Source organism: Stegodyphus dumicola, chromosome 10 (assembly GCF_044657685.1).
Source record: "Stegodyphus dumicola isolate Sdum_Otavi_A_Nest chromosome 10, ASM4465768v1".
Lineage (NCBI taxonomy): Eukaryota > Metazoa > Arthropoda > Arachnida > Araneae > Eresidae > Stegodyphus > Stegodyphus dumicola.
In genome coordinates, this window is record NC_140777.1 from 123,390,477 (window position 1) to 123,416,740 (window position 26,264).

Here is a 26,264-nt window from a genome sequence, read left to right on the forward strand (position 1 = left end):
TGATAGAATATTCAATTGCACATGAGACATCTATGAGAAGTACATAAAAAATTAACACATAAATTAAAAATGCATACCTGTAGCACAAATTTTTGATCAATGTAGCGCTTAACAATATTTGGTTGAAAGTCAGGTGATTCAAGAAATCTGAGAAAAAATTCATAAACCAGCTGTAAAAGAAAATGACAATATTTTTCACTTTATTTAACAATGATGTGATATGAAATATAAAAAAATATACACATGCACTTTAAAAAATTAACATTCATAGTTTTGCTTTTCCTTTTACTCACAAAATCTGACTGATTAAAAAGCTTCAACAATTTAATAGACTGTAAAGGCCCTTATTTTCACGAGGCTTTAATTTTCCCGAGCCCATCGTAATCGCGAAAATTTAAGCCTCGTGAAATACTTTTTTTTTCTGCCTCAACTAATAATAAAAAAATCAGAAATTTTTCACTTACCCAAAATTTAATGATTTATTGCACAGTTACAAGCTTTTCCTTGACAACTTTCTTATAACTATTTTTTGAATAATATACAACTATATTTCTCGAATATAAAACAATAAAATTAATAGAAGGCAGCTCATTCACTTAGTATACTTAAATACTATTTATACCAACTTCTTTGAAGCCATTCAAAATTATCTCATGTTTGGCTTCAATACCCTTAAATACGAACACAAGCCAAGAAGCGTGAATCGGTTTTAATCGTGATATTCGCAAGTCCACAGATTCTTTTCTTCTAGTGTTGTTTAAATAAAGCTCTTTATCAATAATAGGTCCAAACAGTTGCACTACTCATATTATAATTTGAAGAGTAATGATGAATAAAAATGAATAATTTAGAATCATGCCTTTTGGCAACAGTTTCATATTCGATAATTTATTCTACCTTGAATATCATACCCTTCATTCATTATTTTTTTGTGTTATTTTAAATGTTGACGTTATTCAATTTTTTTTTTTTACAAAATTAGATTTTTGATATTGCTTCAATAAATGCAACATATGTTTACTCCACTTAGTCAAGAGGTATGAAAAGCATATCTTTTGTCATAGAAAATCAGCTGAATAGTAAACTAAATCCTGACAATAATACAGTCTGTCTACCAAAAGAAAAGCTCTTGCCAGTTAGTCTGGAGCTGTCTGTTGCCGTAGAAGCGAGCCTTGACCCATTTTGCGAAGGGGTGTCTTGAATATTTACTTTTCAGTTTGCCATCTTGGCACAATTAAAGGTGAATTAGCAACCCTTGGTTCACCCCTATTTGAAATACACTAGCCCTGCTGCTATAGCGACCACCACAGGCCAGACACTGTGGTGGGAGCTATTCTTCTCATAGACAGACAGTATCTATTTAAACAATTTTATTCAAATCTACTGACTTAACTCCTCCCTTAAAAAAAAAAAAAAAAAAAAAAAAAAAAAAAATTCTTTTAAGTAAAGGAAGAAAAACAATTCCTTAATATTTCTACTTTGCATTAATAGCAGGATCATAATATGGAGTGAATATTAATGTATGCTATAACACAAGTTATTTGACAATGCAGGTTGACAAGGGAAAAAAAGTGTATTTCTTACAGTTTATCAGAAAAGGTGATGTTTTTAATACCTCTCTCTAGCATGCCCAACTTCTTTTGAATTAAAAAAAGGTACACAAACTTAGTAACACAATCAAAAGTTGTTAATCCGGACTCGTCGGGACTTTGGCGATTCCAGATTATCGATTTTTCCGACTTACAGAATATCAGTTTAAATCTGGTTAGATCGCATGCAGAAATTATAAAATTAAAAATATGAAACCATAATTTATGAAATAAAAAACAATTATGATCTAAAGGGTATCAAAATTTAAAAAAAAAGGCTTAATATTTATTTGTTTACTTTACTTTCTTCGCTATCGGAAGCGAATTATAATGACGAGGAATTTGATTTAAATCATATCAAAGACAGAGTACATCGAAATTAAATACTACACTTAGTAAGGAATTATAAGCCAAATAAAATAAAAACATCTGCCCTGAAGATAAGGTTAGTGCTGACGGATTAACTTCCAGTTCATAGCGCGCCGCGACGTCCCCCCCCCCGCGCAGAGCAGCGTGAAATTGATAAACAGATTTCGGAACGGTTAGATACACAAAGGATATGCCTTTATCCATTTTTTACAGCAATTCCACTTTTTGTTTAATGGACTTCGAAACATACTTTCGCTTTGTAGATCCTTTACATACTAGTAAATATATATCGGAAATTCTATTTGACATAATCGAAATTTCAAGCTTACTTTTATAAAATTGCTCTAACAGTCTGCAAAAAATAATAAGCCCGATCCAATTCGAAGATTAAGGAACAACGCAATCTGCAACATTAACTAAATTAGATAATTTTAGCTTAGCTTATACCGTCCGTTATACATTAAACGCGCATGCGTAAACGTATTTTGAGCATGCGCACACGCATATTCGCAGCCGTAAAGGTCTTACGCGCATGCGTCAATGCGACGCATGCTCATAAAGTTTGTAGCTTTGAGGTCCGGATTATGGGTGTCCGAATTAACGACTTTTGACTGTACTTCTTAAACACTACTTTAAAAATATTTCATGTAAGCTTAGAAAGAACCACAATAATGCAAGATGATAGAATATAATACACATTACAATTTAATAGAATATCATACTTGAAGGTGTGGCCAGGCAGCTTCTAACGTTGGCTCATCCTCTTCAGGATCAAATTCTGCACCACTTGGATTTGATGAAGGAGGCAATGTGCGAAAAACATTGCAACTAAACTGTCGGATAATTTAAAAAGATAACAATTAATGACAAACAGGAAGCTCAAAACTGAAAGCTTACACAAAGGAAACATAGTTAAAACACCATAAGCTTCATCTATTAAAGTAATAGGGAAATAACACATACACATGTAATGAGCTAAATATAAACATACTATTAAGTGCTATGCTTATGACACATTGCAAAATTAACTAACAAAATTATCCTTAAATAATATAAATAAAATAGTTTTCGTAACTTATTTGACTGTGGTTTACCTCTGAAGCTATCAGAAAGATAATTCATCACTGACAAAAGAAAGTCTGTCAAAAACAATATGAGAGGAGACAATCAGAGTACTTATTAATGCTAGACTAAATGCACAATTGAGCTGAGATGTGACTCTGAGAGATTAGATTGGATTAATTACTCACAACAAAGCATAATATATGGGCTAACTACCTACACTGAAGATTAACTTCCTGGAAGACTTTCCATGGATGCTGGGCCATACTTACACTGAATTAGGAAGAACTGGATGGTTATCTATAGAGTCCACTGCCTTGAATCAAACATAAAATGAACTAATTAGCTCTTTTTTTAGGCTTCTGCCATTTAGTACACATGCAGGTGCTTCACTAATGGAAAATTACAAGTTGCCTTATAAATATTAATGCCAAACATAAATAATTGTTATTTTACTAACACAAGCTAAAGACACATATAATGTACATCTTTTGAAGCCATTTAAAGTTACTAGTTTTCTGATGCTTTAAAATGCCATATACAGTGAAAATAGCACGGAATGTATGCTGTCGTTGTAATAATCAAAATGAATACACGGTAACCCTTCAAAACAAAATCAAGGATCATATTTAATGCTGCAAAACATTTTAACTTTAAAATGTTTATTGATGCTCATCAATATGATTGTCATTTAATGCTTCATAACATTTTAATTTATAAAATCCTTTACTGAGGCTCATCAATATGATTACCTCTTATTATACTCACGAATATGATTACTTGCATAGTAGATTAGTCAAGATCACTTTAGCCATGCATCTGAACTACATACAATTTCTTTGGTAATATTCTTTATCTCTCTTTGAAAATCTTTTAAAGACCTCTTAAAGGATGAAGAATTTCTTTCATTTACCTTCCTACTTATTTGAAGGAAATAACACCACAATGCAGAAACTAAAATTGCTTGATATCCACTGCCAAAAAATAATGAATTTAAACTTAATGGTGTATGAAGGTGCAGAACTTGATGAAACACTCCATATCTTGATAATAATCTTAAAATCAAAATTTTTCATCAAAATTTCAATTTCAAATTTTCATTAAATTGTCAATCAAAAATTTTTCATTCTAAAATATCTATGTCACTTTTTTTTGTAGCAATATTTTCTGGATTTAAAACCATACTGTTACTGCTTTCACTGTATCTAGTGACATAATGAGTATTCAACTAGTTTCTCCATATGTCACTAGTTGATTACTCATTACGTCATTGTCACTGCAACGGCAATCTTCCATAATATTATCCTTATTTATTAGTACATTTTCACAAATTATATACTATGGAAAATTTTGCTTTCTATACTATTCAAAATCTATGTCAAAAACAAAGCTGCTGTTTAGTCTAATTCTGAAATTGCATCTTCTTAAATCTGAATCATACCAACATTTTCTTGCAGCCAGACTGCTGCAGAAGGCAAGCACCCAAATGCTTTTGCTTTGGAGATTCTGCTAACGATCCAGAATTAAAACATATTTTGAAGTAATTGAAAACTCAAAATTTAATTTTGGTAAAAAAGCTATAATAATAATAGCTTGCAAAAAATAATACACTGGACAAAATGAGTTAAGGAAGAACATAATTTATTATGCTAACTTAATTTCTTTTGAATGAAATTCTTTCTCTCTTCTCACCATTATGCTAACAAAAGAAAACCAGTATTAGTAATATCTTATTCCAAACAAATATATATTTGGGGCTTCACTTATTATTTAGATGGCCACAGAAAAATATTACTCCTCCCACCTCCACAATTACTCAGTAAAAGTGTGCTCATAACTAAATGTCAATGAACATACTACCTGGTTGTAACTAAAGTTTTCTGCCAAAAAATGGTCTTAATCAAGTTAGAGGTGGGTGTGGCAAAAGATCCTATTTGTGTCCATACAGTGTCCTGCTGGTAAATGCAGACATATGTGATCTTGTATTACCTTCATGGAACATTACCTTTTTGTGCTGGAACTCAGTTTGTCATATGCCCTTGATAGCAGCATCAGCACGGACTAGCATCTCACTGTATACCTAACCGGCAAGGGTTTTAACTTTTTCCAGATATTCTTTGCGGATAATACCATGGCAATCCCACCACATGATAGTTTTACTAGTCAAATTTCAATTTGCAATCCTGCAGACGAGCTCACCAGGCACAGATCAACCCCCTTTCCTGCCTATGTTGATGAAGTAAATCTAGTTTTCATCACAAATGATGATCCAGTTCAGAATTTTGTCCTTGCATTGATATTCGAGTAGATCAGTGCAGGACCATACACGTCTGTTCTTATCTTCTTGAGTCAGCTCATGCGGAACCCACATACTGAACTTTATACATCAAGTTTATCAACCATACACGTCTGTTCTTATCTTCTTGAGTCAGCTCATGCGGAACCCACATACTGAACTTTATACATCAAGTGTATGCAATGGGCAACTAATGGACATGGCACTAATGTTAGCAGCTTTAAGATGGTTGCATACTGCTTAGCAAGCTTTCAAATGGCTGATCGGAATGTAACTCAAGACATACTCTGAACCTTGAAATTCAATGCTGTGCACTTCTGCTACCATCATAACCTCTTGATCAGGGAAAGGATACACTTCAGGCTTTTAAGTATTCAATGACAATGAGGATGTTTTTGGTGCCATACCAGCTCATGGGAATCCCAGAATATCAAAGGTGATCCTATTGTAATCTCTCAGCTGCATTTCTTCAGTCCTTTTTGGCCTGCATATGAATCGCATGCAATCGGTACCACTTTTGCACGTCAGCCCTTGCTTTAATCCAGTAGGAACACTTTTGAAATCTATGCAAAGGCCTCATTATCATGAGGTGGCGCCTTTTATCAGACTGCTATGTAGTTCTTTAAGGATGTCTGGGACCTTGGATGTATCAGCTGCCATTTGAATGCCTTTTAATCATCCAATTCAAACTTTCTGTACAAGACCCATTTCTAATATGGAATTAGTCACAGAAAGCCCAATATTATTTCGTTATGGATTTATAAAAGGAAATGTCCTCGCAGGTACATTTCTTAACTGAAGACATCATTAGGTCAGTTGTGAAGTTAATGTCACTGTCTTCCAACTGGTCTTTTCTGACTTCTTCATCCCTCCATGGGTCTGGGTTAGATGATGTTGAAGCCGTAACTTGATGTGTGACTAGATAAACCAGCTCATATTTCACTTTGTCTGCGGAATGATATTGGTAGATTTCTAGGTAGGGTCTTCTAGACATGGAATGTACATATCTGTGTCATGAGCCTTTCTTGTGATAAATAATGATTTCATACTTCTGGAGTCTCTGTATCTATCTGGCATTTCGCCTTCAAAATTCTTGAAACTGAACGGCCAGATCACTGATATATAATCTGTGTGGAGCAGGAGTTTTCTCCCATAGAGATAATGGTGGAAATATTCTATCACTTTAAATACTGAGAACAACTCTTTCCTGGTGGCACAGTAATTCATCTATGGTTTAGATAGACACTTGCTCTAGTATGCTATGACATGTTTTGACCATTTATTTCTTGTGACAAAACAGTCCCAGCATTCACTGCTTACACCCATAACGAGAATATATGGTTTGTCAAAATGCGGGCACTTAAGGATTGTTGTACATGTTAAACATGCAAGGAAAATCACTTGCGTCTAAAACGTGTGTTCAGAATGTCATCAATTCAAGAAAGAGGGTAGCTCTCTTTCTTCATGACATCATTTAGCTGCCAATAATCAATGGAAAATCTAGTTAAACAATTAACCTTTCTGAGCACGATAATGGGAGAAGACTGCTGAAGGCTCAATAATGTCACTTTCTTGCCTCTGCTTTCAAAGTTTCCCTACTTCTTCCTGTTTGGCAATTGGTAGACATCTTGGATGTTGCTTGATTGGTGAATGGTCCACTGCATCAATTTCATGCTGTACCAAACTAATTTTGACTTAATGTCAGAAGATGTGTCAGAGAAAACAATTTGGATTCTTGAATGGCACACTTTGCAGCACTCCTTTCTGGATCGCTTAGTTCAGCATTCTGCAATAACTATGATGCTAGGCTCCCAGAATACATAAGAGAATGCAGGATTAGTGGTTCATTTAACGCAGGCCACTGGAGTACATGCTGGAAACACTTCATCTTTCTAATGATTTTCGTCTTGTCATTTACGTTTGTAAATCAGACCGGGATGAAGGCCCTCGAGAGGTCGATGAGAGAGATGTTTCCAAAAACGAGACTTAGTCTTATATTAATTTCTTCTGCAGAACACACCAAGGCTTACTTTCAGGGAATGTCTTATTTTTCATGCACAATAATTAACATCTGTTCAAGAAACACACTTTTTTGAAGGTTTGAAACATATATTTATTCATGTTAAAAAAATATTCATAAATGAACACAATCATTTATCACAAAATTCCCTGGCTTCTGGAAGTGAGCAGCTCTGATAAGATAGCATTCTGTACAAGTTGCTCTATGGGCTGCCTCGGAATTCATGGTGTACACTAAAGCGCTATACAGATACTTGACATCCGCCATTCACAGTGCTCTCAGTATATCATAATCCCAGATGCCATCAACAAAGTACTACCGGGAGAGGATTTCTCTTGTTTCAGTTGCGCAGTTTGGAAAGGCAATATGAGACAGCCTTTTAACATACATGGCAAACTCCTGGAGTATGTCCATGGGCCTCTGTTATTTTACAGTTCTGGAACTTTTCACACAAAAGTACTGTACAGCTCTTTTCAATATGACAGAGTATAATCCATAGTTACCACTTTAAACTAGTAAGAACCTGAACAAAAGGTAATAAAAAAAGCCTCAAACACATAAGCTTATACAAAGACATCTCATGACTCTCAGCTAAACTGGAAATTGATTCTCTCTCAGGTCTTATATAGTTTTCCCTCAGCCGCCAAGAAATTTCCAGTATCTTCAGTTTCAGGATAAGCATAAACTGTTTCAAAATGGTCGCCAAGTTTGACAACTTTAGGCCACAAGTGTTAATAAAATTTAACTACCAAAACCATTGCCAGCTTGGCATTATCTTGCTTAATTGGTGAGATAGCCATTTAACTCAATGTGAGATGGACTTACCCCTGTAATCTTGTTTTCCTGGTGATGCTTTGTGCTCTTGAGGCCTTTCATGCTTTATTACACAAGAGATACTAATTTACACATATTTCTACTTAAGTTATTTACATATATACAAAATCTGTAATAATATACTGAACTCCTTAGATCACAGGTGGAGCTGTGTTTGTGGATGCTCTAAACCCAGATTTACATTTTGAGCAATATCATTAAATTTTGTAATCTAATAACTTTTATAACCCAGCTTAGAGAATATATGTATGCATTTTAATCCCAATGTAGTAAATCACAGTGTTTGATGTCTTCTCTGTGGTTATATGGTGCTTTACATTATTATAGATGATTTAATTTTGATTCATTATTTATTTTGCAAAATAATAACATAACCTTCACCAAAAAATTGCAACTTTTTTATTTATTTACACATCTCCAGACCATTTAATAAAAAATTTAGAAGTGCTTTAACGGCATTTCACATGACAATTTCAACTAAAATTCACTAAACATATATATATATATATACTGGCGAAATAAATTAAGAGAATTTGCATATTTTATCGAATTGCATGAAAAGAACTGAACTGAAGGGAAAACCACTACGTCTAGACAAATATGCAAATCTTGTATGGGAAATACGTAAGCGTACACGTGTGTAGGCGGAGCCAGCAGAAAAACAGGTTTTATAAGCGTGTGGAGGGTAAGACGAATTACGTTCACTAGCACTCGGCGAATTTCTTGGTGATATCTTGCAGTAATCAGTTAAATTCACATCTGAACAGTAAAAATGAGTAACCACCAATGTTTAGATGATGGAATGAGGTGGCAAATTGTGGGGAGGCTAGAGGCAGGCTATTCGCAAGTCCAGATATGCAGAGAGTTTAATTTAACACTCAGTGTTGTGTGTAACCTATCGAAACAGTTCCAGGATACTGGATCCATCAAGAGAAAGCCTGGGCAAGGTCATCCAAGAGCCACGGCGGCCAGAGAAGATGGCTATTTGCCCATTTTAGTGAGGCGTGTAACAGAGGGGCTATAGCTTCTCAGCTATCTCAGGACCTGAATGCAGCCATAGGAACCTGTGTAACAAGGATGACTGTTTCCAAAAGACTGAATGAAAGAGGGTTGTTTGCTAGAAGACCGGCTGTTTGCGTACCGCTCACATCTATGGACACTAGAGTTCGATTAGCATGGTTGCAAGCAGCATAGTGATTGCAGTACGGAGCAATGGGTGACTGTTCTGTGCACCGACAAGTCCAGTTTTAGCCTAAACATCGATTCTCGCCGCGCTTTCATATGGAGAGCTAGGGACCCGCTACCTACCCTCCAATATCAGCGAAATCAACAAATATGAAGGTGGCGGTGTAATGGTCTGAGCAGATCTCTCAATATCTTTGACAGAGTCTCTGAGACTGGTGTTAGGTATAGTGATGTGGTCTTGGAGCCCTATGTTCGACTTTTCTGGGGTCCAGTGGGCCTCCGAATTCATCTTACAGGACGATAAGGCGAGGCCACATAGAGTTCTTCTGATCTACGAATTTCTCGAGAGTGAGGATATTCGCCGGATGGATTGGCCAGCCAGGTCTTCAGACCTCAGCCCTACAGAGCATGACTGGGGAAGGAAATTGCAACTCGCAACCCCCTCTGAGAACCATCCAGGAACTGAGAACAGTGTTGATGAATGAGTGGGACCAATTGACACAAGCACTGATAAATTGCCTTATTTCCAGTATGGCATCACGCTGCGAGGCCTGTAAGGCCCCGTTCAGACGAGGGCGTAAAGGACATAAGTGGTTAAAGCTGAGCTCCGTTGCCAAGGCAATCAGTCACTGCTACGTCACAGAATCTGGTTTGGGGCTCGTGGCACAAGGTTCCAAGGTTTCAACTTTACGCTGAGTTTGGGATAAGCGTCGACCAATCAGAGCGAAGCTAAAACGAAGCGGCTTTCTTAAGACGATTTCGCAGTCACATCGAAGGCGCCGTTTTTTTTAATGTGGAACACATCGTATCCGAACGAAATAAAGAGTTGATCTCGCAAGAAATCTACGATGATGACATGTGACATGCATTTTTAATGAGTTTTTAATGCATTTTTTAATGAGTTTTTCAATTTATATTGAAAAATACGGATGAAACTCGTAAAGCGAAAGTTAAGCTCAGGATTATGCATGCTGTGTATGATCCTGTAGATGATTGATCCCTTCCAATATTTTTCATTTTATTATGAAAATTCTTTAAAAAAAGCATGCTTGCAAAAATTTTATTTTTTCTGTGTAAATTATTACTTTCTTTCTGTCTATAATTTTTTAAATTATTACTGCAATTTTTTTTCCTGTTTAATTATTTTTGTATTTAAGAATAAATTTATTAAAAAAGCTGGAAATATTGTATTGGTATTTGCTTCAAATGCTGATTTTCTTTCCAAATAAACTTCATGAATTAATTTTACTAAAACATCAAATCAATATCAAGAATCTGCTGTTTTTTTTAACAGTAAAAATATTACTTAAAAAAAATTATTTTCATATTTAAGAATAGTCACAACAGTCAATTCAATGGTGTAAGCTTTGTATAAGTAATAAAAGATTAATCTTTTGAGAAAAATGCTCTTATGAATTCCAAGAAAGGAAAGATGTACTGAAATATCCTTAAAATAGCAGTCAACAGTCCAGACAGTTTTGTCTCCTGTTAAGGTCCAGTTTTGTCTGTTCTGTTTTTTAATTACGTTCTCCATGAAAGGAATTTACTTTTAATGAAACTAAATAGCACACATAATTCATAACATGGACTATAATTTAATGAATAGTATTTGTTATTATTATCCACTCTTTATTACTATCATTTGAACGGAGTTTTGATCATTAAATTCATGCTATTTCTCTGGTAGAAATTCCTGGATAAGGTATGAATGTTTATAATTTTGATATATTTGAAGACTTGGGTACCTAAAATTTGTCAATGTGAAATTATTTTTGAGATTTGGTCGTAAATAGAAATGACAGCATATCGTGAAATTAAATTCAGGGGTGCGGCTTATACATGCAAATTATTAAAAACAGATGTATACAAACAGCTGGCAAGACAGCAAAATGTATTTAATGATTGAGCATAAAATACATTATTGGGTGAACGTTTCCTAGTATTGTACTAGTTGTGTTTGCTGGTCACTGTGACCAGTTGTGGGATACTAGAACTAGTGATAATTGATACTGGTAGTGCAGCAAACTACTATAGTGATCGACAGGGACAGTGAATGAGGAGTGCTAAGCACACGTTTCACTGTCACAGAAACATGTTGCTTTTGATTGAAAATAATAATAATAATAATAATAATAATAATAATGTATGGTAAGTACTGTTTTTAGCTTAACTGCTTTCACACCTGCAAAATAGAAAAATATTATATACAGGCTATCTGTTAGTTATCCTCAAGATTTTTTTTTAAATTAGGCACATTTAGAATATCGTATTTCTCCTAAGAGAAATTATATATAAAAATTGAAGATGGTTTTATGTAGTATATAAATAGGCATGTGCATGTTTATAGTATAGAGAGTACTACAGTACAATGCAGAAATATTCCATACTGCTTTGTACAGAAAGATATGTGCCAACCAAGTATTGGTCTTTCAAAAAAATATCTCTAGACCATTTTGTTATTTTTCTTTTTTTACCTTCTTCCGTTGCCTCTTGGCTAATGAGAAGGGCAGATAAAAGATCATTCTGTTGAGCCGGTAAAACTTTGTGGCGAGCTGAAAAAGCCATGACACAACGAAAAAAACAAGCAGAGCGAACGTGGGAAATCAATCGAGCGGGAGAACAGCGTGGGAAAGTTGTAGACATTCCACGCACGTGCAAATTTAGCTTCTCTCATTGGCCATGGCTTACACCTCGTTTTCGCAGGTGTGAACGGGTCTCCCGTATTTTATGCCCTTATGACTATGCCTCTATGTGCTTTACGCCCACATCTGAACGCACCTTAAGCCTGTAAGAGGGGACCATACCCCCTATTAACCCATTTCTTTTGTGTCTTCTGCAACCGCTGTTTCAGACCATCAGACTCTCATGAGTGTTACACACGAACATATGTGTCTATTATAACTGTTGAATGTTTATTTTGTTTGTATTATATCAACCTATGTCTACAGCAAATTTTATTAAAATCTGTCAACTAGTTCTGGAGATTGTGGATCAAATATGAGAATTCTCCTAATTCATTTCACCAGTGTATACAGTCAAAAGTCATTAATTCGGACACGCACGTGCAAATTTAGCTTCTCTCATTGGCCATGGCTTACACCTCGTTTTCGCAGGTGTGAACGGGTCTCCCGTATTTTATGCCCTTATGACTATGCCTCTATGTGCTTTACGCCCACGTCTGAATGCACCTTAAGCCTGTAAGAGGGGACCATACCCCCTATTAACCCATTTCTTTTGTGTCTTCTGCAACCGCTGTTTCAGACCATCAGACTCTCATGAGTGTTACACACGAACATATGTGTCTATTATAACTGTTGAATGTTTATTTTGTTTGTATTATATCAACCTATGTCTACAGCAAATTTTATTAAAATCTGTCAACTAGTTCTGGAGATTGTGGATCAAATATGAGAATTCTCCTAATTCATTTCACCAGTGTATACAGTCAAAAGTCATTAATTCGGACACCCATAGTCCGGAATGATCTATAATCCTGACCTCAAAGCTAGAAACTTTCTGCGCATGCGCCGCGTTGACACATGCGCATAGGCGTTTACGTGTGCGCGTAAGACCTTTACGACTGTGCATATGCGTGTGCGCAAGCGCAGAATACGTTTTCGTGTGCGCATTTAATGTATAACGGACGGTATAGGCTAAAACTATCTAATTATCTATTTCAGTTAATGTTAATGATTGCGTTGTTCCTTAATCTTCGAATTGGATGCGGCTTATTATTTTTTGTAGACTGTAAGAGCAATTTTAAAAAAGTAAACTTGAACTTTCGATTATGTCAAATAGAATTTCCGATGCTGGAGCTCCCAAAGGATCTACAAAACGAAAGTATGTTTCGATGTCCATCAAACAAAAAGTGGAATTGCTGTAAAAAATGGATAAAGACATGAAGAAGGTGACAGAGAGGTTAATGAAATCTAAAAAATTTCGATTGACAAGTTAGTCGGTATTCTCGGCACAGCAATTAACGGGCCTTGAACAGCGGAACTTTGTAACTGAACAAGAAATTATGTCTGTTTATAGAATTAAAGAGAAAGTATTATCACATAAAATGAAGCAACTTAAACAACTTACATTGAAAGAAATGTTCAATAAAGTAAACAAATAAATATTAAGCTTTTTTTTTTTTTTTTTTTTTTTTTGTAAATTTTGATACCCTTTAGATCATAATTATTCTTTATTTCATAAATTACGGTTTCATATTTTTAATTTTAGAATTTCTGCATGACATCTTACAAGATTTAAACTGATGATCTATAATCCGGAAAAATCGATAATCCGGAATCGCCAAAGTCCTGACGAGTCTGGATTAACGACTTTTGACTGTATATAGAGAGAGACAGATTCAATTAGAATGCTGTCCTAAAAACTATGTCTCAGCATGGCCAATAAGCCAATTACTGATGGGAATAATTACATAAGACGTATATTCAAGTAGACTTAAAAGAAACAATACAAATTGAAGCCCAAATAAATCTTTCTCGATCTTGAAATGCTGCTACTAAACATTCATGATTCTCATCAAAATGACTGAACCAAAGAATACTGAAGAACTGCACATCACCACCTTGATTAAAAAAATTTCGGATAAACACCTGCATAAAAATGAAAATATAGTAGCTGTCAAGAATTTACAACTGTAATAACACAGAATCCAATGTTGTTATAACTGAGTAAATTTAATTAGTTGCTATGGTAAAATTACACTTATTTTTAATATTTCATGTCAAAATCAAATTACAACACAAAATTTATTTATTTTGCCTTTTCACATATTTTAAAATATAACAAACTGGATAGAGAAAGACACCCTGACCTAGACCATCAAAGCAGCCTACACAAAGTTAAAACGTCCATCTCTTCTCTCCAGAAGGTAATTAAAAAAAAAAAAAAAAAATCTAGTGATTACACAGCCTATGTCAGGCTTGACAGTATCATTATAAGTCTCTGTCGTGCTGAACGGACCATCATAGAAATGATGGTTTCAGTCCCATGAACGCAGCTAATCTCCTTCATACTGCCCACTCCCTGGCTGGCCACAATTACCCACTTCAGGGTCTTTCACCAAAATCCATCTGCAAAGGTGCCCATTAGTAGCCAAGTACTAAAATCATTTAACACTCGTTCAGTTCGACCCAAGTTGGGCTGGGTGCATACAAGTTTTCATGGTTAATAAAATATATATTTCATGGTTAATTCATGTATAATTTGGATATAAGACAGGTTCCTTTAGAAAGTTCTTTACAAAGCTATCCCTCACCAGGCAGATAGCCCTCAAATGCTTTGACATAATCTAAATAATCATTCAAACAATCTAATCCCATGTTCTGTACCAAAATTTTCTGCAATGAGATAAAATATAAGAACTCCAAGTGGAATTTATAAACATCCAATTAAAAACCCTATTACAACTAATTAATAATAACACATTTCTCGTTTCAGAAATACTATCAACATCAGTGATATTTTCCTCATGAATTTCTTCACAGAATAATAAAAATTTGCTTGAAATGTACAAATTTTACTAATTATTTAAATCTTTGATACTCCCCCCCTTTTTTTAATACAATTTCCTCACTTTTAGAGATACAGCAAAAATTTAAACTGGATAATTGATCAAATAATGCATGGGTATTTAGAAGTTTTCTCCTGGAAACAAATTTTACGTTTGCATGTTAAATACTTAGATAACTTGTTTAAGTCATATATGTTATTACTTTGAATAACAAGAAATTGAAAAAAGAGATCACTGACAGTCTGTTTTCCTGATTCAAAGTTTGTTCACTACATCATTTGAATTAAGCAAATTTAAGCTAGGTTTTACTGCACATGAAATATAAAAAGCATAAATTATACAGAATTTTAAAAATGCATACCATATGCACTATTTCAGGATATATGGCTTCAGTTATCACTCCTCGCTGAGTGAATATGTAATCTAACATCTCATTTAAAGCCGCACGCTTGACTTCCTTGTATTTCAAGTCACTGAGGGGATCCGTCGCAAAATCAAACAAAACACAACATTGCCGCAATTTTTGGATGAATAGGTCTTCCCATTCATTTGGTTGTGCATCTAAAAGAGGCAAAATTAATGATTTAACTGTTAGTGCAATGTCTCAACTGGAATTCAGTTTCCATAACCAAACATAATGAATAAGTTACCATATTACGCATGAGCAAAAAAATAAATTTGTTAATTTTCTACAAAATACAATGAAATAACTAAGAACATCTTAAACATTTAATTTACTTAAAAAACTGCTAATTCCATAAAGAAATTAATGCATTAAATCATTCCTAATAAGAATTACTGTAATGTTTCATAACAAAACACAGGAAATTGAATAAAAAGAATGGTTTAATTAACTTAGCTATTTTTATAATGCAATTATTATTCTGTGTTAACATCTAAATCATATTACTTATTCTTGAATGGTCATTTCTTAAGAGAAAAGAGACACAGTATTTAAAATTACAAACAGAAAAGCTCATTTACATTTGAAAAGCAGATGGGTAAAATATATTCTGCAGGGAGTGAAGAGATAATTTTTATTTATTGATTACTAATTAAAACAATCTTTTTATTTATCTATGTATATATTTATTTATTTGTTTGTTTTAGCAAGGTTCTCATTGAATTCAACTTCTGATGCTCCTGATTTTCCATAAATATGCTGCACAATTTCCCTTACCAAATATTATTAACTAGTTATCAAATTGTGTGTGTCTAAGTGAATAATGTTATGCATTTGCTACTAATTACAATCATAATTAAATCATTTAAAAAATTAGGCAGTTTTAAAAAGGAAATATTAAAATCCTTTAAAAAACTATCAAACTACATCATTTAAGAAAGATAAACTTTGTTTCACAACAGTTGTACAATGCATTGATGTTTTAAATTTATTATGTCTTTTTCTAACAATATTCAGTACTTATTGGTTATGGGGAGCATGTGCTGGAGGCTGCTTTTCCTGGTTATTGCCAACATGAACATTAGTAATTTTATACAATACGATCATACATTTAATTCATTTGAAATATATTTGAATTATAATGGGTATAATTAGTTTTACCTTAAATATTCTGGTCTGTTACCAGGAATAACAACATAAATTTGATACAAACTTTGTCATAAAACTTTAATGTATACTGAAGTTAGATCAACATTACTTACAAAAAAAAAAAAAAAAAAAAAAAAAAATTTTCTCCATCAAAATTTGTGGTGGCCATAACCTAACTACTACCAATAAAATTTCACCAAATTTATCCCACCGACTTCATTTTGCCACATAAATTCTGCGAGATACGAGTCCAAGTGATGCCTCACAGTTCCTCTGTGCTACTTGTTCTGCAAATTCGTGGATCCCTACAGCCCTTTTATGGTCTGCACATGTGCCTTGATTGTCAGATCCACGAAGTTATATCAATGGTTCACTTTCAAATGTTTAAAGGTGGCTTTTTGTAATTCTCCAGATTTGTAGCCACACCAGGAATCTGAAAATATTGTCGAGCCATCTTCTATGTGTGCAACAATTTCTGAAAAAATGTACTTGTTTTATGATCAGGCAACGTTATGAGAAAGCATTCCTTTGTTTCCCTGGAAATGCCACCAAACATCCATTGCTTGGTAAGTAATCAGCTGCAATTCCTTTTCCGCCTCAAGAACAGACTTTTGTCAAATTCGATTATCTTCTCTATTCCCCCAGTCTTCTTTGTCGATTACTTTTGCAGGAACTGGAAGCAAATTTTCAGCATATAATTGTTCCAATCTACAGTAGTTTCTGGGCTGAACATTCAAGTCCATCCTGACATTGGTACTACGACACAGAAGTAAGACCCTTGGGCCAACTGTAAATAAAGTGCAAGGCTTCTGTAAATGGAATGCTAGATCCCCTGAACCAATTCTCAATGCAAAGATCAACAGTACACCGGCAAACAACAATATTTATACCTCTGCCGGCACTTTTCACCTACTTGTAACTACATTGCGTAACCGTCTCGGCAAAAATGGTTTTGTGATAAAATGTCTTTCTCTTAGAAGAAACTTATAGCATCATCTTCCTTCATTGGAAAATTCTAGATTTCCATCATTGTCACAAAATTGCAGGAAAACTTAGACAACATTATAACAGGAATGAAATGGCACTAAATTCGAAAGTTGCCGATTTTTTATAATAAGCATTAATATATGAATTATCAGTAGCCAGTAATCTGCACAACAAGAATCTGGCATTGTTTCTACGTGTTAGGAAACTTGGCTTCATGGTTCCTATAACCAACAGGTACCTAATATTCTGCACTTCTTCTAAAAGGATTTTTGGCATTGTCAAAGTATTTTTTCTGCCTTCCTTCTTATTTTCTTCTCAGCATTCAGCATATCCTCTTTCCAAATCAGTCAGATACTGTTGCTAGTTACTGAGATTTAAAAAAAAAAAAAAAAAAAAAAAAAGATAAAATACAAACATTGTCTTCAACATATTACTAAACACAAATCATTTGGTGATACTTTCCTCACACAAGCCTTTAACAAGTGAAAAATTAACTTTCTAGCAATCTTTGCAGAAACAAGAAAATATAATGTTGGTAGTAATCACGTGATAAAGTGGTAACAAGAGCATCACATGGAATTTGCTACATGCTAAGCAAATATATAAACCATTTACTGATGCAGAAATTGGGGGGGGGATCTGAAAGATTTAAGATTTTAAATTATGTCCAAAGAGGCGTTTTTTTAACATTTTGTGTGTTACCTTTACTTATTAAATATGTTCTACGTACTCAAATTATAAAATTCAGTTCAACAGCAACATCGCAAACTAATTTTAAAATGAGCACATCTTTAGAATTTCCGTTACAGAATCTCGCACGCTGGAGAAAAAAATTTTTTTTTGGTATAGTGTTGCCATTGCTTGCTTTGAAATCGTTTAGTTTTCTAATGTAAAATTTGTTAAGTGTTACAAAATCTGAAATCGATAATAAAACAAATTTCAAATTCAAAGTAGGGCTTCCACATGCCCATATTCTACGGAACATTTACATTATTCAAATTTTGATGGTTTTAGAGTACCACTATTTTATCACAATGCGAGAAACATACATACATTTATGCAGATTCTTCATTCTTTATTTTCTTTAAATATAATTCAGAGCTGTAATGTTTGTTGGCAACAGTTTGAAAAGTGAACCGACATTTAAAGTTCTGAATGCAAAATGCCAAAATGAAATTAATAGCCCTTCTAAGCTAATGCTCTTTGGGCTTAAAAAAAAAGTTATAAATTAAGACGGTTTAAACATAAGACAGGGCAATAATATATGGTGGCAACGATTTGAAAAGTGATACAAACTTTTAAAGTTTTCCACACAAAATGCCAAAGCGAAATTAATAGTCCTTCAGGGCAAATTGCCCCTTTGGACTAAAACATAATTAGTGACGTAAGTCAAATAATTACACAAACTAAAAATATCCAGATTCTATCTGCATTAGGCATATTAAAAATAATGCAAAACACATTTTCAATCATATCACCAAAAAATGAAAAAGTTGTGTATATTTCAGCTTGATTTTTGCATCAGCTGTTCAATAACACATTGCAGTGTTTTATTTTTATTAGCTACTGTTCATGAATTAGAGGAACTCATTTCCAGCATCTCTTGTAATTTACTTTCATTCTGCACACAAACAGGCATGTCGTGTTCAAATTTTAATTCATTTCCTTTCCAGAGTCTGAGTGTTTGCTATTTTGTTTAACGCAAGATAAAAATCAAATATCAGGCATCAGGTTTCATATCAATCAGGATCATGAATATTATCAGGTTTTTAAGTTTTATCAGATTTTAAAAGTTTTTAAAGGCTCATTTTATTCCACTGATATACTGTGCGGAGCTACAAGATCTCATGCTATGTAAATTAGCAACAAAGCTTTTCGTCCTGGATATTTTCTTCACAAATGAAAACAAAATGCATATAGTTTATGTTTAAAGTTTTTTAACTGAAACAGTGCATATATATGATTATTTAAAAATAAAATGGGAGAACAATAAAAAAGTGGTGTGTAACTTTTGCTTAAATTATTAAAGAGTAAGCACTTATTTTTAGCATAGTTTGCTAATCAATTATTAACTTAATAACACTTTAATAATTTGAATATAAAATTTTATGCCTACACATTTCTATTAATATTTCTACATTAAAAAAATGTCTAAAATTATTACAGAATTTTTAAAGCAACAATACTTCTTTTTCAGTTTATATAAAAAATTACAATTATTAATAAAACTTCAAAGAGTTAAACAAAACTTCACCAACCTTTAAGAAGAGGCAGTTTTTGAAGTTCCCTGTTTTTTGAGACATTAAACCTTGAAGAAGTTTGTCGTTTATCTTTTTTAATATATGGAGGACCGCTGTACTTGATTTTAGTTAACTGAGTGGGTGGTGGAACATTAGCATTTTTAGCATCACCAGCTACAGGGGAAAACTAAAAGGGGAAAAAAATGCATATTGAAATTAGCAAATTATTACCCTAAGTTTTTTTTTAATAATATATATACATACAATATATGAAGTATGGTATATGAAGGATAACGAATATAAGAATGACAATCAAGATATGAAAAGACAATGCCTGCAATGAAAAATAGTATACATTTAATATAAGAACAGAAATATTTTTAAAAGCTAAATCAGTAATTTTCATCAAATTTGTAAATAATAAGCAAAATCCTTATTAACATTCAGCGAATTTCATATTGCACTTCAGACAATAAAATAGTAATCAAAGTATTTAGATAAATTTACAGAAAATTATCAAGAAGCTTGAAGTATGATCCCAAATTATTCCATAAACTGTTTGTCTAGTTACCCATCACATGTGTTCTTTTAATACCTATATTTGTGTGATCTCAATGACAATTTCGCTTTGAATTCTATGTGCTGTCCAGCAAAGCAATCCACATTAATTGAATTTATTCCTAAAACCAGCATCAAAATAAATAACCACATGAAATGTGTGAACATCTTCAGCAGGGATGTGATCTTTGCATTGCATTTATAATCACAATGAGATGAAGGAAACTGTGGATACCACTGCAGTTATTGATGATAAATCTTGCTCAAACCATCAGGTTACTATTGCCACATACGTGCATTTCACAGATGTTGATACGATAACAAACTCCAGTCATTCTTCAGACAAAGAATTTTCAGAAATTAGTTTGTAGATCAAAATATGATTCAGTCAAAACTAGCACCATAATCCACTACTGCAGAGTCCAGCTGAAGTTACAGGGAAACCAATACTAGCTAATTTGGTTCTTGCGAGACTGGAAGTTATCATTCCAATTATTAAAACATCTCCAACTCAAAAGGAGGCTGAAACGACCAACTTCAAAGATTAAAATTTGGACAGCTTGTATTTACAATTAATTCAATCTCCATTAACACTAGAACCGCGGGACTTTCGATATACCTAGAACTATAATGCGGGTCAATTTGACCCTAGACAGAAAACTCCAAAATATATGCACAAGTGATTACTTTAGTTAACTAAAACATTTATTTTTATGTAACAATCAATATTTCTTAGAATTTACACTAAATATTTTATATAAATTAATGAAAATTATGTAAATTTTTAGAAAATCGTATTATTTAAAATTTTCTTTCCTTAAGTAAATTAATATGTCTTTTAAACATAATAAAACATAATTTTTCTTATTTCGTTAGAAAAACAGAGTATATTATTTAAACCTCTGCGCATTATGACTAGATTTAGGTGTTCAAGAAGACCTATGTCAAAAGCGTTACGGACACTTCTTGGCGATCAATGGAAAAGTGTTCAAAAGCGTTACTGACGGTTCTAGGTGGTCAGTGGCAATGACCGCCTTAATGCAGCCTGCAGATGTCTCAGTGGCCCCCCCGCTTATTTCTGGAACACTGCAGATCTCTAAATAACAACTCTCAGTAGTAACCTAAGAGGTTTGCTCTTTTTCGTTTTAGACCGCTATGTTTAATCACAAAGAAAATGCTTCAACATACACTGGTTTATAAACAACAAATAAATGTGGACATTCTTCGCTAAATAAATAAGTAGCATGTAAGCATGTTTTTCCAGTACTCTCTTTAAACATATAACATTTTCATAAAATATCCTTTAGTTGTTAAACTAAATGTTCAGAAATGTGTGAAATGCTCATGAATTCAATTAAAAAACAGCATTTGAAAATATTTAAACAAATTTACTTACGTATTTATAGATGCGTAATTAAAACCGGCAAGTTAAAGCTTGTAATTATCCATGCAAAACAAATAGTATTGCATATAATTAAGCCAAATTACAAAGATTATTTAAGCAGTAATTCAAATAAAAATTAGGCATCAACATTAAGTTATAATAAGCGTATTTTTGAATGGCTTTATGAAGCAGAATCTAATTTGATAGTAAATATAACGGTGAATTATTTATTATTTAAAAAAAAAATTCATCGATTGTACTGGTTTGATGAATTTCTGTTCAAATGCATTTTAAATATCCAACATCTTTTAATGTACATTGATTTGAATGTGATTTTTATTAGGAAAAAATTCAATGAGTTGGATTTTCTTACGTACTTATGCTTCACATAATTGTAATCAACGCAATGTTCAATGCAATGTAATTGAAAGCAGAAAGGCAAACGTGAGTTAAAATTTCTGTATTTTGTTACATAAATAATTAAAATAACCAACCTACAGCATAACAACAGAGTGTCCGAAATATAACCTACAATTTTTCTAAAAGTAAAAAATTTCAATTGGAAAAAAGGGGGAAAAATCAGTAAACAAAATAAATAAAACGGAACACTAAGAAAAGAAGCACGAAAGTTTACTTCTTTATGTTTGCTTATTTTATTTTTAGTCCTAAGGGGCAATTTGCCCTAAAGGACTAATTAATTTCGTTTTTGCATTTTGTGTTGAAAACTATAAACGGCAAATCACTTTTCAAATTGCTGCCCCCAAATATTATTGCCCTGTATTATATTTAAGGAATTAAATAATGAAAAATCTGCATTGTCTCGCATTGTGATAAAACAATGGTACCTAGAGCCAACAAAATTTGAAATAACGTAAACTTCCATAGAATAGAATATGGGCATGTGGAACACCTAATTTGAATTTGAAATTTGTTTTATTATCGATTTCATATTTTGTAACACTTCAACGAATTTTTAGTTAAAAAACTGAACAATTTAAAAGTGAACAATGGGAACACTGTATTAAAAAAAAAAAAAAAAAAAAAAAAATTTTTATCTCTAGCTCACGAGACTCTGTATCGGAAATTCTGAAGGATATGCCCATTTTTAAAATTATTTTGGGATATTGCTCTTGAACTGAATTTTATGGTTTGAGTATATAGAACATGATATTTAAAAAATAAAGGTAACTCATAAAACGTTAAAAAAAAAGCCTCTTTGGACGTAATTTAAAATCTGAAAACGTTGAAATTTCTATTTATTTTTATTGTTTTTGAATGCATGTTGTTGGCAAATGGTGCAGTAGTCGTGTAGAATAAAGAAGAATGATCTATGCTATTTTTTATTTGAAATGCATAGAATTCTCTAAATAAGTCGCATTCTTAGACTGAATGTTGTTTAAACAGTTGCAATGATATTTTATTTTAACTTAAGCATATCAAATACAGTTTCTTCTTAATTTAAATAACTTTGTGAGTGTTCTGAAGCTCCTTTTCGAATCATAAGGTGATTCTTAATAAAATTTGTAGTAGTCAAATTTTTATAAATATCCAGAATTATAGAAATAGTAAAAGCTAACCCTTTCTAAAATTTCTTTATCAACGTATCCTTGGTCAGCAAGACCTGATTAATAAAATCTGGGAAAGGATCTAAGATCCATAGGTTTAAGCAGTAAAAAAAAGCTTGTCCCTCTATAGAAAATTTCACTTATATTGGAAAAGATTTTGCAAGAAATTAATATTTTAGCCCAAACATGATTTTTTAAATTTAATCTCTTGTATTGGAGAGGGATTTCACGTATTTTACCATAATTTTATTTTCACATATGCAGAATTTTTATATTTTTTTATTGATGGCTGTATTTTTAACTTCGATAGCATAAATTAAAGAAATACACATAGCAACTTCAGCCATAAACAGATGACATAAGAGAAATTTGTTCTGACATGTTATGTGAAAGAATAAATAAATATTAAATGATTTTGCATTTATATTATATAACAGTAATTAGAAAAGAATAACTTTTGATGTGTAAAAATCATGTACTTATAACCTGTATTTCTAAATAAAAGTACAAAATGATTCAGAATAGCAGATGGCTTTGAGATCATCCAGTAATATCATTGTAAGTACATTCTATTCACATTTCAGAAGATTCAGCAGTTCAGATTTGTCGCAAAAGCGTAATTAACACCTCTGCAGATTGCCATACTTAAGGAACAGAAAAACAAACTTTGAAACATACGCATACAAAAGTCGAACCTTTTCTCAACAGATGGAATAATTTGAACACATGTTTTTAATCAGTTGTTTCCTTCTAACAAAGCGTTCTTACACTGCTAGCAGATTCCTGCAAAGTCCTGTAGTAGTCTCTTGTTTTAAATACACTGAGTTCGAACTTAAATTCAAAGATAAGCCTTTACAAATTTTATTAATACTTTTTTTTTTACATTTGACAATACGATTTGATTCAATATTTGTTAAAAAATTAAACACATAAATAAACTTGCATAGCAGATCAAAATTATGTTGCTGTGGAAATGTTCCATCCACAGTTATTTCTTGTAGTTATAATAGCATAAATAAATAAGCCCATTTCGAAATATGGATGATAATGCATTCATTATTTTTAATTTGAAACAATATCAAGTTGTTATTACTGGTTAAAATAAACTGACACTTTATAAGAAAATTTTTTTAAATGAAAACAGAATTCACTTTCTTTCACATAATTTCTGACCAGTTCTTCCAAAATATTTTAAAGCTTACTTTACTACATAATAGGGAAATGTGTCAGTGTTTGTTGTTTTTAGTTATTAATTTTAATTGGGGCTGTTATGTAAGAATACTCTTTATCGTTGTTGTGTTACAGTACTTATTTTATTGTATAACGTAAATTTTGCTCAAATGGTTAATATTATAATGCATAGAGGAACTTAAAAAAGAACAAAAGTAATTTCCACCATGTCCTTAAATGATTGGTTCCAATGAAAACATAGCTCACTAACTAGTATACTACATTATATTAATTAATTTACTAACAAAATAGCAAAAACATTTCAAATTCGAAATCCATCTTTTTACTAAGTACTTTTTTGAAAATTAATAAAAATTCCAATACCTTTGTTGTTTAAATTAAGATAAATAAAAATGTTGGTTTTTCATAATATGCTAATTTTATGTTATTTGATAAAAACTGGGAACTGCAAAATCAAAATCCTGGTGAAACGCTAAGCACAAATAATATTTTAAGCAACCTTAAATGGATCCATGTTGTTCGTGATAAATAATGAAAGCTGAAAACATTTTCGAATCTTACAGGATAAAATGAAGTTTTTTCTCAGATAGTTTCACATATAAATGTACAAAACAAAAAAACACTTTTTTATTTTTAATTTGCAATATGTGCAGATACTTTATTGAAGAATTTTCATTAATATCGTTCTTGTTTTCATTTCATCCAAGATTACCATTATTTTCCACTGATTAGCAACTTGCTAGTTATTAGCCCAATGTAGAGTCCTCCTTCTGTTTTCTCATAAAATCACTTTTGTAAATTTAGTTTTTGGTTAATTTAGCAAAACGTTTTCCACCTAAGTGGGAAAATATCTTTGTAAATAATTACCTAAGGAAATCTGCCTTGTATTTATGTTGCATTTACGGATATTTTCAAAAAACACACATGCTGCTAATGGATAATTTTTAATAGGTGAACAAAAGAAATATTTTTTTAAGAAAGGATATAACTTTACTTCAAACTATATTCTTATCTCGAATTTAATTACAAGCATCCTAATCAGTAAAGTTTCATTACAAACTCAATTTTTAAAATACATTTAATTATTTTATGCTTGAAGAGCACAAAAAATGCCTTGTCTGGTACTTGAAATGCGTTAACTAATTTTTTAAGCCAAGTGATTCACTATGAGTTAAATAATTAGAACTAACATAATGTGAACGAATAATGAAGCTAGAACTGCAGTTTATTCCTAAGCAATTAATCAAATTTTCATTACTTCTGCATCCTAGTATCTTTCTTCTCCCATATTAAACCAAGCTCACATTTAAGCATTAGAAAAGAATCACATTTCTTTCAATTTCCATCTCTTAGTCAAAACTAATGAATAAGAGTTTTCGATTCACAGTAAATTGCATAATTAATGTGTTTTACTCAGTATTCAGATAGGAAAAAAATTCTCGAAAAACCTGAGTTGTTAATATATTTTTGAATAACTTGCTGAGAGGAATTCATTGATAATAATATGTAGAATCCATTAGGTACTTAAAGCCATGAAAGAGGTAAACTCAAAACGCCCTTGGTAGGATCAAAATCAGGCTCGATTCAGTTATTTAAATACTGCAAAGCAATGAAGGCTACCTGCCTATAAGGAAGGATGCCTTCGTGGATGACATTCCGAGGAAACTACCATTTTACGCAGGTGGAAAAATAAATAATTATGAATTTCTTTATTTCATTACATAAAAAATAAGAAAGAAATTTTGTTTATGACTTCTCATATTTTTTTTTCTTGATGATAAAATTATTCAAGCTAATTTGTTTTAGGTGACATTCTGCACTACGATTTATCACAGTTTGGAAAGTATTTCTAGAAGCAAAATATCGCTTGCATTTTATTTTCCTTCAAAATAATAATAATAATAA

General features: G+C 32.4%; 1 protein-coding gene across 2 annotated transcripts in view; it reads right to left on the reverse strand.

Annotated features, from left to right (window-relative positions):
* The window catches only part of LOC118198470 (serine/threonine-protein phosphatase 2A 56 kDa regulatory subunit gamma isoform-like), a 130,035-nt gene that overhangs the window by 63,612 nt on the left and 40,159 nt on the right, over positions 1-26,264 (reverse strand). For both annotated transcript variants that reach the window (XM_085825491.1, XM_085825492.1), the window contains exons 2-5: positions 19,680-19,848; positions 15,244-15,443; positions 2,681-2,791; positions 78-170 (exon numbers count right to left, since the gene is read on the reverse strand). In XM_085825491.1, the coding sequence (XP_085681617.1) occupies positions 78-170; positions 2,681-2,791; positions 15,244-15,443; positions 19,680-19,848 (573 nt within the window). The remainder of the gene's footprint in view (positions 1-77; positions 171-2,680; positions 2,792-15,243; positions 15,444-19,679; positions 19,849-26,264) is intronic.